Source organism: Rhinopithecus roxellana, chromosome 16 (genome assembly GCF_007565055.1).
Source record: "Rhinopithecus roxellana isolate Shanxi Qingling chromosome 16, ASM756505v1, whole genome shotgun sequence".
NCBI classification, from domain to species: domain Eukaryota; kingdom Metazoa; phylum Chordata; class Mammalia; order Primates; family Cercopithecidae; genus Rhinopithecus; species Rhinopithecus roxellana.
The window spans coordinates 34,988,524-35,001,331 of NC_044564.1; the positions used below are offsets into that span (position 1 = coordinate 34,988,524).

General features: G+C 38.3%; 1 protein-coding gene across 6 annotated transcripts in view; it reads right to left on the minus strand.

Annotated features, from left to right (window-relative positions):
* The window catches only part of TUT7 (terminal uridylyl transferase 7), a 65,901-nt gene that overhangs the window by 1,591 nt on the left and 51,502 nt on the right, over positions 1–12,808 (minus strand). For 5 of the 6 annotated variants that reach the window (XM_010377798.2, XM_030919297.1, XM_030919301.1 and 2 more), the window contains one exon: positions 12,178–12,503. In XM_010377798.2, the coding sequence (XP_010376100.1) occupies positions 12,178–12,503 (326 nt within the window). Of the gene's footprint in view, positions 1–9,704; positions 9,769–12,177; positions 12,504–12,808 lie in introns of all 6 variants that reach the window. The other variant, XM_030919298.1, reaches the window with a different exon arrangement.

The following is a 12,808-nucleotide window of genomic DNA, read 5'->3' on the forward strand; positions in this document are numbered from 1 at the left end:
ACCTGAGAAATTCTTGGTGATTATATGTAACAAAGTAATGAAGTTTGCATTTCAAACCAATGGGGCAAAGTATGAATTATTCGGTAACTGTATTATGTCAAATAAGTAATTTTGGAGGCAAAGAAGGAAGGTAGTTTCCCTCCTCACACCATATCCTTCTTCTCTACCCATTTCCAAGTGAACTACAGAATTAAATGTAACTAAAAGAAAGTCAGAGCATAAGAAATAGTGAGTATTTAGGTAATCCTGGGGTAGGGTAAGAGTTTCCTAAGCACACTACCACATTTAATGAACTTATAAGTCAACAGATAAAAGAATGAACACCAATAGACAACTAGGTAATGAAAAGGTAATATACAAAATAGGAAAAAAAATGGCATAAGTATATGAAAAAATTCAATATCGGGGTAATCAATGAAATGCAAATTAAAACTATCAATTTTTGGTTACCAAATTATTAGGAGGAAGAAGATCAGGAGAAGGTGGGTAGAAATTCTGCTAAAGAAATATTCATAAAAACCTTACAATTTAACAATGCAAAGAACTTAAAAGTCCCAAACTTACAATATGAGGAACTGTGCACATAATAGAATATTAGGTATACACAGAAGGATAACTAATATGAAAAAACAAGGTATAAAACTATATAAATAGTATTTTCAAAAAACTAAAAAACACCCCACCAATCATGTATTTGATGCCTCATTTTCTTTCTCTGTAAAATGAGGACAGTAATACCTGCCCCTCGAAGTTATTGTGAAGATCAGATGAATACATGTAAAGCAACTGGAATAGTACTTGGCACATAGAAAATGCTTAATAAATGTGAACTATTATTACATTAATGTAAAAAGACAGGAAAACGTTATCCCCAAAACCTAAATAGTAGTTAATGCTAGAATGGAGGGAGTTTAGATGGTTTTTATTTTCTTCATTTTACTTAACAATACTTTCTAAATTTTCCATAGCAAACATAGTAAGTACGCAAATAAAAACATTCCCTAAACACATACTTTTCAAAGCAGAACATCTAGATAATCGACTCACAATGAAAAATATCAGCCAGGGAATTCAGAAAGAAATTTCAGTCAGGAAGAAACGAAGTACTCTATTGTTCTACCACTGTATTATTTATGCCACAGAGCGTCTATTTGTCTATAGGCACCCATCTTCGATATTGTGAACTGCACAAAGTATTGAGATTAAGTTTTTCAGCCAGGCACGGTGGCTCACACCTGTAATCCTAGCACTTTGGGAGGCCAAGGTGGGCAGACTACCTGAGCTCAGTAGTTTGAGACCAGCCTGGGCAACACGGTGAAACCTCGTCTCGACTAAAATACGAAAAAAAATTAGCTGGACATGGCAGTGGTGCACCAGTAGTCCCAGCTACTCAGGAGGCTGAGGCAGGAGAATTGCTTGAACCCAGGAATGGAGGTTGCAGTAAGCCAAGATCATGCCATTGCACTCCAGCCTGGGCGACAGAGCAAGACTCCATCTCAAAAAAAAAAAAAAAAAAAGAGATTAGGCTTTTCACCAGAGGGAAAAATGCTCACATCACTACCTCCTACTCTATACACATATAAACTCTGGATGGATTAAAGGACTAAATAGAAAAAACAAAGTTTTAAAGCTGTCAGAAGAAAATAGAGATGGATATCTTTATGACCTCAGGTTAGAGAAGAATTTCTTAAAGATGACCCTAAATTATGAACCAAACGATGATGAAAACGAATTAAGGAAAACTAATAATTTGATTATTTCAAAATTAAAAACTTTGGAATGGCAAGACACACAAAAAGTTGAAACAGAAGATATACTGCAGATAGACACTTGAAATTTATGCAATAATAAAAGAGCAGTATTCAGAATAAATGAAGAAGCTTTAAAAATTATTAAGGAAATGATAATTTAATGGGAGAATGGACAAATGATTTGAACAGACAATTCACAGAAGAGGAACTCCAAATGGCCAATAAATACGTAAGAAGGGCCTGTAATCCCAGCACTTTGGGAGGCTGAGATGGGCAGATCACTTGAGGTCAGGAGTTCGAGGCCAGCCTGGCCAACATGGTGAAACCCTGTCTCTACTAAAAATATGAAAATTAGCCGGGTGTTGTGGTAAGTGTCTGTAATTCCAGCTACTCAGGAGACAGGAGGCAGGAGAATCGCTGGAATCCAGAAGGCAGAGGTTGCGGTGAGCCGAGATCGCGCCATTGCACTCCAGCCTGTGCAACAAGAGCGAAACTCCATCTCAAAAACAAAAAAGAAAAAAAGTAAAAGGGCCCCTTGCATCACCAGTCATACAAATACACATGAGAACAACACCATAAGTAGTTCTCATCCATCATATTTGCAAAAATGAAAATTCTGAAAAAAAAAATCAAGTGTTTGAAAGGATATAAAGAAATGACCCACACACTGCTGGTGTGAGTTCTAATTATTTCAGCCAATACAAGGGTAATCTGATAGAATCTAACTAAAATGCACATAAGCAAGCTATGACCTAACGATTTGACCTGTAGATACACAAACCCTAAAGAATCTCTCGCACATGCTCAAGGGGACTTCTACAAGGATGTTCACTATAGCACTGTTTATAACAGCAGAATATTGAATACAACCTAAAACTGGGTAATAAATACATAGAATATTTTGTATTCACAGGGTGGAATACTGCAAAGAAAAAACCCCAAATCTAAAAACAGCAACATATAAAAATTTTAAAACAGATGGGGTCTAGTTTGTTGCCCCATCTGGAGTGCAGTGCAGTGACTACTCACAGGTGCTATCATTGCATACTACAGTGTCAGATCTCCTGGGCTCAAGCCATCCTCCTGCCTCAGCCTCCTGAGTGGCCGAGACTGCATGCCCGCATCACCATCCCCGGTTTGTAGGACATTCTTATTATATATTATGGTATGCCATTTAAATTTAAAAATTCACCAAGGAGAAACATATGTTAAGGAATACATATGGAAGAGTACAAGAAAATGAACCAGAAGGTGCTGGGCGCAGTGGCTCACACCTATAATCCCAGCTACCCGGAAGGCTGAGGCAGGAGAATCACTGGAAGCTAGGAGGTGCAGGTTGCAGTGAGCAGAGACCACACCACTACACTCCAGCCTAGGTGACAGAGGGATACTTTGTCTCAAAAAAAAAAAAAAAAAAAAGGGAGGAAACTAGGAGACTTAACCTCATCATAATGGATGTTTCTAGGGCTGAGAGGGACATGACAGAGGAAACGATCTTGGTGATGGTACTCAAGGCACTTCCACCACCTCAGTGACAGATCTTTCATTTAAAAAAAAAAAGATTGAGCCAGGCATGGCACGGTGGCTCATGCCTGTGAGCTACTTGGGAGGCTGAGGTGGGAGGATCACTTGAGCCCAGGAGTTCGAGGCTGCAGTGAGCTGTGATTGTGCCACTGCACTCCTACCTGGGTGACAGAGTGAGACCCTTCTAAAAGAAAACAAACAAACAAAAAAAAATGGAAAAACAATGCCAATTCTCTAGAAGGTAAGTTAGTTATTGTTATACTGCTACTTGCCCCTGTTTCTATTTTTCCCAAAATGTTACACCCTTTGCTAAGTACAGTACTAGTAGTTTTACTACGGTAGCATTTAAACATGTAATCTATTATATCTGAAAAATGTTCACTATACCTGAATATAAAATATTTGCATGTAAAAAAACAAAAGTACTAGAAATAACACATGAATTAATTTTTATATAATATAGAGGAATAACATGACATTTATAAAATTTGGTATCATATGAAACCATGCAAAAGTTGGCTAGATCACACTATTAAAACAAATATTCATCTGTATGGCAAACACATATAAGTGAGGTTAAAAGAATAATAAACTGGGCCGGGTAGAGTGGCTCATGCCTGTAATCCCAGTACTTCTGGAAACTGAGGAGAGAGGATCATGTAAGCCCAAGAGTTCAAGACGAGCCTGGGCAACATGGTGAGACTCCGTCACTACAAAACAATTTTAACAATCAGCTGAGTGTGGTGTCACTAGCGTGTGGTCCCAGCTACTCAGGAGACTGAGGTAGGAGGATCGCTTGAGAGTTCAAGGCTGTAGGGAGTTGTAATTGAGCCACTGCCCTCCAGCCGGGGCAACAGTGAGAGCGTGTCAAGAATACTCCAATACAAAAGTACAAAGACATAAAGATAAAGAAAGATAGACGAAATCGTGTAAAAAAAAAAAAAAAAAGGTAAAGTTCAATGGTAATAATAGGAATTCAAGCAGGTGTAAAATGAAAAAAAGACTATCCCAATGAAGTCGGGGTATGGGAAACAATGTCACTGACTCTCCGGGATTGTCAACAATCACAATTTGGGAATATTGGCATCACTGTCAAAATGTATATACTTTTAAACCTATCATTCTTATGAGTGGGAATTTATCCTGATGAAATAACAATATGTGACTATTGTGAATATTCACTAGACAAATATGTGAATATTCATTAGAGTGTTTTATGTAAACGGTGCTCTTTCAACCTGGGTCCATGGGTTCCTGAGCCTACCTGACAGGGCATGTGGCTTGATCTCGGCTCACTGCAGCCTCCACCTCCTGGGTTCAAGTGATTCTCCTGCCCTCAGCCTCCCGAGTAGGTGGGATTATAGGTGCACACCAGTACACCTGACTAAATTTGCACTTTTAGTAGAGATGGGGTTTCACCATGTTGGCCAGGCTGGTCTTGAATTCTCAACCTCAGGTGATCTGCCCGCCTTGGCATCCCAAAGTGCTAGGATTACAGGCGTGAGCCATGGCGCCCGGCCACAAGGATAGTTTTGAGAGAGTCAATTTCCAGCTCTTCAACTTCCATATATACTCTTTCTTAAAAATTATATGCCTGTGAATGCCTTTGTGGTCAAGGTTTAGGCTGGTTTTCAGGAATCACTCTACCTATCCTTTCTAACTCCCCTTTCACAATTATTCACCTACTTTACAAAAGAAAGGCGTATCTCCTAACCAGCCAAATCTTACTGTGGTGTATTGCCACGAGGCAGAAAAAAAAAAAAAAAAAAAAAAAAAAAAAAAAAAACCCAGAGAAGAGGAGAAGCAAACAAAATGCTGGTATCTGTGGTAAATGTAAATGCCTCTAATTAAAATCCAAATTTTTAGCTTTCATAAAATTACACTGATAGTGGATGATCATTACAAACAATTTTTGATGAGACATCACTGTGATTTTTGGTCATGTAATTAAGAAGGAATCAAAATAATTGAGTGGCACTATTGTAATGTATCTTCTATTCCCAAACTCTTAAAGTATTTCTATTATTTTTAATTTGCCATCATAAAGAATACTGGGGGCCGGGCGCGGTGGCTCAAGCCTGTAATCCCAGCACTTTGGGAGGCCGAGACGGGCAGATCACGAGGTCAGGAGATCGAGACCATCCTGGCTAACACAGTGAAACCCCGTCTCTACTAAAAAAAAAATACAAAAAACTAGCAGGGCGAGGTGGTGGGCGCCTGTAGTCCCAGCTACTTGGGAGGCTGAGGCAGGAGAATGGCGTGAACCTGGGAGGCGGAGCTTGCAGTGAGCTGAGATCCGGCCACAGCACTCCAGCCCGGGCGACAGAGCGAGACTCCGCCTCAAAAAAAAAAAAAAAAAAATTGGGGTTTTTCCATTTTTATCAACTATAAAAACAAAACAATTAGGGAGAGAAAAGGAACAGCTTCATTCATGCAGTGAATAATATTGACCCAAAGATACATGAACGTATAGGGAAAAAATCTCACCTTTCTTACAAATAAAAGTCGTTTTCAGTAAGTAAACATAAAAAGTAATTTTTAATTACAATTTGTAACATTTGTTTTGATCAATTATATATTCTATTAATTGTGAAAACTCAATGTAGAAGACATTTTCATCCTTTGAGATTTAATAAAAAGCTTAAAAATTTATAGAAAATAGACAGGGTCTAGCTTGTCGCCTCTGTCAGTTTTGTTGCAGATAAGCATGATAAGCTACTCAATAAAATATCTGAAAATGTGTAATAAAAATATATCATCTCAGGGAGAAGTTCAAACAAACAAAATATATCATCTTATGCTGAAATTCTGTAGAAGTACAACAAAGGAATTCAAGGAGGAAAGGAAAATGATATATAATTTTTGCCTGTTAAAGAAGAGCTGAGCTGTATATAAATGATGGTGGGTATGAAAAGGCAATAATATTTATACTTCATTTGATACATTTAAGGCTGATTTAAAAGTTTTATTTTAAAATGTCAATATTTACAGACCCCCTCCCCCAAGAAATTACATGCTTTGCAACTACAATGAAAGATTTAGATATCAACTTTAAAAATGTACAAGGAAATATGTGGATTTCCAATATTGTGGGAAAGAATATGCAAGCACAAGCTGTGAAGACACATGATATATCAAATATGTGAAAACAGCCAGTCCATTAATAAGACATGATTAAATAAACAATGGTATATTAATACACTAGAATATCCAAAAAAGGGTATCAACATAATGATCTATATTCACTGACAATGAGCTCTCCCCACACTATTTTAAAAAGTATTTCTATTATTTTAAACTTATTTTCATAAAGATCACTGGTTTTTGTTTTTTAAAATAAGCAGGCTTTAAAATTCTGGTCAATGATAAACGCTGTAAAAGAATACATCACCATGACAGCAAAAAGACATCCACCAATCTCTTCCAGCAACTCCAATTTCTCAGATTCCAAGCCATGAGATTAAAATGGAATAAATAAAAAGACAGAGGTAGTTTTTTTTTTTTTTTTTTTTTTTTTTTGGTAATTTTCTTTACCAAAAAAAGGGTAGGAAGATTAAGGAATAAAAAAGAACATTAGTTTTCTGAGATTCTCATACTGAATAAACTGTCATACACAAACCAGAGTAATTAACTTAAGCATAAAAATCAGTTTATCGCTATGGTACCACAATCTCTACATACTTTTGTTAAAAATTTCCATTATTTATTTGTCCTCCAAGTTAGAAGAGATAAATTACAGCAAGTGTTTGCTAACCACAGTAACAAAGGGCAGTGATAATTTATTGAGTGATGAGATGTGTCGATGCTGTGTTAAGTGCTTTATCTACATGAAGGTAATCCTTACAATTGTCCTGGAGGTGTTAGCACCAATTGACCAAAAAGGAAACTGAGGCACACAGAGGTTGCATAACTTGACAGAGGTCATACAACTAGTAAATGGTTGGGCTGGATTTCAAAACGCAAGTGTCTCACTCTAAAACTCATGTTCTTGACCATTCTCCTGCTTTGTCTTTTTATTCCTTCCAAATAAGTTCACCTCTAATCAATAAAACCTACTGCATATCTAAGGCATTGTGTGTGGGGGGATGGGGCGGAGGGAGGTAACAACAAAGAGCAAGGACATTCACAGGATTTTCTATCTACTATGATCTCCTTTGGGAGGAAAGAACTAGAGGAAAGGATGGGGGTAGGTATCACAAGAGGAAAGAGAACTTGACTGAGTGCCTGCTCTGGGTGGTACTTAATCTTCTTAGCACCCTATGAGATAAACGGTGTTAACACCAATTTTATAGATGACACATCTGGAGCTCAGAGAAACCACATCTCTTGCCTAAGGTCAATACACCATATATGGGAGTAGGGGGGCTGTCCGTATCAACATGCTCTCTTGAGAAACTACCAGTGGCCCAAAGACATACTTAGTACTACAGAAAGGAAGAGCTGTGGGGAAATTAACACTACTTACAGGTGAGATACAGTTCACATTTATAACAACATAAATAATTTGAATACACATATCACGGATAAACTAAACAGTTATATCATCTGTCATACACTTACTTGGAAGAGTCCAATTTATTGGATAGGATAGATTTTAACCACCTATAAATGTTTTCTTTTGTCTGGTATAAAGTAACGTAATTTTTTCTGGTATAAGTAACATAATTATTGCAATACATTTTTCCTGTAGTAAATTTAAGTTAATACTTTTTTTCAGTTGCTCAAAAGATTTATAAATATGCAGGTTTTTTACTCAGAAGATAATTACAGAAATCATAACTTATTGTCAATGCCATTTCTAGGTATATGCCTAGCATCTATATTTCTCTCTCAATTGAACAATGCTGGCACTGGAAGACTTGGTGATACCCTGAAGGAATAATAACATCAATGCAATCACCACCACGAACCTTTTCTCCGCTCTCACTACATGCAGGCACTGTTCTAAGTACTTTTACATGGATTTCTCAACATCCCTGTCAGGTATTATTATTAACCCCTTTTTACACATGAGGAAACTGAGGCATATGGAGGATAAGGCAGTCTCTCAGAATCACAAAGCTAGAAATTACACCCACATAATTGTCAACACTATGCTACATTATTCTCAGCAAAATGAACACCGTGGCTATGCAAGAATTAGTTTTTTTTTTCCTAAATAAAGTGTTTAGAAAGTGTCTGCTCAAGGCTGAAGCTTATGGCCAGATGTGGTGGCTCATATCTATCATTTTGGTATTTTCGGAGGCCAAGGTGGGAGGATCACATGAGGCCAGGAGTTCAAGACCAGTCTGGGCAACATAGTGAGACCCCATCTCTATAAATGGGGAGGCTGAGGTGGGTTGGTTTCTAAGTAGCTACCCTGCCTCCACACAGCAGCCATAATGAGCCTTTTAAAACAGGATTCAGATAATATCACTCCTTGGCTCAAAACCCGAAAATACTCTCTCATTTCACTTAAAGGGGCAAAAAAACCAACAAAAACAGTCACTACCACTGCTGAAGGTGCTTCATAATCCAGATCTATCCACCCTCTGACTTTACCTCCACCTCCACCACTCACTCACCCTCCTGCCTGCTCCACTCTGTTTTTTTTTTTTTTCAAATTTCTTCTCTGTCTCAAGTTTCCAATCCTGTTCCACTCCTGCCACACTGCCTCAGTGATGCTGTAGGACGACACCTGTTTCCATCTCTGAGTTTGCCAGTCTAACACCAATTTCCCCGGACTGGCCCCTTTGTTTCATTTGATTCTTTGCTTAAATGTTACTTTACCAGAGAGGCTGCCTCCTTAGCCAACCACTCTCTTTCCCTTTCCTTGTTTTGTTATTTCTTCCTAGCATTTGCCACCACATGACATATTATCTCTGTATCTCTTTATTGTCTACCCTCTTCTGAGAAGGATGCAGAGTAAATGAGAGAAGGGGCTTTGCTTATTCACCGCCGTATCTTCAGTGTTGAGGCCGGTGTCCCGAACTTAGAAAGGGAGGGAGCGGCTGGATAACTATTTGTTGAAAGAATGAATAAATGAAGTAGCTGAGAGGTAACAGTGGAGTTCAGGCTAAGCTTATTTTTTTTCTTTACTTTGTGTGTGGCAAATACTCTCCAGGAGGAGAAAACACTGCAGGCAAGACAGCAGCAACAAAAAGCATGGGACTGGAACAAATAATTGAAGACTCTGGTTGCCACTCGTGGGTGGTATAAACACCACTTGGAATTTACAAAACACACAGGCCCATGCTTACCCACTGAAGAATGGGCTTTAGGAAATAAAGGTAGAGGATGGGCAACTGTATGTTTTAAAGTTCCCCCAAGTCATTCTGATGTCCAATCCCTGTTAAAAGCATGTATTCAGAGAAAGAATCTCAAAAGGCATGTGGTCAAGTACGCACTAAATAAAATAACACACGTTTGTTTCTTTTAAAACCCACATACCTGACTGGGGACTCAAAAATATTGTTGTTTTTTGTTTCTTTTTGTCTTCATGTAAAAGCACTGCCTAAAAAATGAAATAGACTGGTTTACAAAATGGAAAGGAAGAGCATCTGAAACAGCCTTAAAACCGAAACCACATCCAAGGAGAGCTGAAATAAGGCATGTGGGTGGCAGAATTTTGCAAGTTAACTGAAAAGCGAGACCGTATGCAGGAGTTCTGAAACGCGGCCCTGCCATCCGGTGCCCAGCAAGCCTCACCACGCACCACACCCACGCGGCACAGACAGAAAGAATGCTGCAGGTCAGCCACAGGAAGGAGGGCCCGGGCTGCCAGCATGGCGCCAAGGACCTGGCACAGAGCTGAGAGCATTCAGGGAGCATCTCCTGAGTGAACAGATGACAGACACACCTCCTTCTCAGTTTACCTGAACAAATGGACCAATTGGTTTCAATGGTACAGGTGAGGGGGATCCAAACATACAATCTGATTTAGACATTCCTAAAAAAGAAATTAGCACTTTTTGTCCCTACTTTACACTGAAAGCAGTAGCCCTGTTTTCAGATTTTCAGAGAGACTGTCTGTTGGTGTGACAGAAGCTCCACTCAGTATATTGTGTGGACAAAGGAGCAATATATCTGAAGAAACAAGAGAGAGCAGCGTAAGTTTTAGACAGGAAGAAGCAACTAATTATTTTTTAACTGCCACCAAGGGAAATTCCCTGTATCTATCTCCATGCCTCCACTGTCATTTCACGTTTAAAATATGACTACTAACTTCAATGTGTCAGGACTGCAATCGAAAGGGACCACATTTCCAGATAAGTGCTCTTCCTTATGCTTGATAATCCCCCTGCCACCCAGACTCCCCCCTCTTTTTGAGTTGCTGCTGTCCCCCATAGGCTGCCAAATTCACTGTTCTAACTGTTGTGAGAGCTTCCCTAGTAAACAACTTAAAACTTGCTGCTAGCAAGAAAACAGAAATTCATCAAAGCTGGGGCAAATTCTCCACTTCGTTGTACCAAAGAGGAAGACTGTCATAATGTTTCAGTCATGAGTAATCAACACAGGCTTCCAGTAATTTTGGGAATAATTCTGGGAATACTAGTTAAAACTTATCTATACTATTTACAGTTTCCTTACCCATAAAACTGCAGATATTAATGCATTTAATGAAGCTGTTGTAAAAATTATCCATGTAATGTACTTAAAATACTGCCTAACTCATCATGAATGTTCAATGAACATTAGCAACTATTATTGTAATTTCTTTTAAATACATTTTCCTCTTAAAACAAGACAAGAAAATCACTTTATTCTGGTATATGTCCCATGTGAGCAGCTAAAGCTGGATCTTTCATAAACATTTAAACCCTACTCTAAAAATAATAGATAAAAAATTTTAAATATTTTTATTTTCATATAAAGCTCCTTTAAAAAAGAAAGGGTATGATCTAAAAATCTCCTGTCTCAAAAAAAGATACACTATATTGCTGAATATGATAAAATAAAATAGAAGAGAGGTATTCTCGTTCCAAGAACTATACACATGGAGTATTTTAAGGAAACTGTAAAGCAGCTGACAGTTTATGGTGTCCACAAACATATATATACAACCGAGGATAGCGACAGGATTGACTACTTAAATAGAAAAAAATTACTTCCCAAGATTTCTTTTCTAAGCTCATCAAATTTCATCACTTGCACAGTTCTGGGAAGTGAGAAGGTAAATTGTTTTGTAAATCATTACTTATTATACACACACAAGGTACCCTTATAGTTAGTAGTCTGCTTAAAAGGTGCCCACAATAGACATTTCACCCATTTAGCAAAAATGGCCAATTTGTATTTAACAACTCAAAGCGGCCAGATTTGGGGATGGTGTTGTACTAATGATGGCTAATAGATATTTTCTTCATCATAAGAATAATCATGCTCACTTGTAGAAAATCAAAATAACAAAATCTACAGAAAGAAATCGTCCATAATTCCCCTCTGCAGATATACCCACTGCTAACTATGCAGCCTATTTCTTTCTGTTCCCTTTTCTATGCAGGTGCCTGTGTGTGGCTCACCTGCGCACAGAGCATGGTGTCCTGAGATAACTCTAGCTACCGCCACCCCCGTGATTTGATTTCACAAGTACATATACCAAGTAGCAAAGCTCAAGTTGCAGCTTCTTTTCTGGTCACTGAGGTTACATTTGCAGGTACCAGAGATGACTGCACTTTCACCTCACTGATAATCTTAGAAAAGTTCACCAAATGACTCTTGTAAGACTCTAAATAAAGCCAGGAATAAGATATATGGAGGATCAACATTAAAGGAGGGGGAAGGGATTTTACTTTCTTGAAAACAAGATCTTTTTTGAGTAAATATATTGATAAAGAAGATAACTAAAATAGTAAAGAGCTCTAAAAAGGAGATTTCCCTTGAGATGTTAGAGCAAACATCAAGGTATGATAGGTGTCCATACCTGAAGAGCCTTTAAACTGTGGGCATTCCTTTTTAATGTGCCCTTCTCTTCCACAAATAAAACAACGTTTTTCTCTTAAGTCTTTGTCATCCTGTCTCTTCCATTTTTCCACTGGTGGTCTGAGGATCTTCTCCCTCCCCAGGTCAGCAGCTGCCCGCACTGGCTTGGCTTTCTGAGGTGTGCACTGTATGGGCTTATCTTCTTTTGTTGACACCTCCCTTTCTGTGTATTTGTTGTGAATTTCTTTGTCCTCTTTGCTTCTTTTCTCCTTGTTCTCAGGGTATCTTTGGTTCAGGGCATCTTCCTGATCTCGCCGCCGTCTCACTCTGTAGAAGACATCATATTAGTAGCAAAAATCTAAACAGAAGCCTAACAAAATATTAAGGCAATTCCCAAAATACTAAGGCAATTCTAGATTTAAGAGATAACCAGGAATAGAAAGTTTAAAAGGAAAAGCAAGAACCTAAATGAAAATCCATCTTCTCTATTAAGATGTCTCCTCAGGGATTAAGGGTGCAGTTTTTCTTTTTCATTTTCAAAGCTGCTCTACTGCTGTGAAACCAGTAACTGCAGTGAGTGGCACTCCGTGGCTGAATGCCTACTTTGACACTGATGTAATGAAAGGCAAATC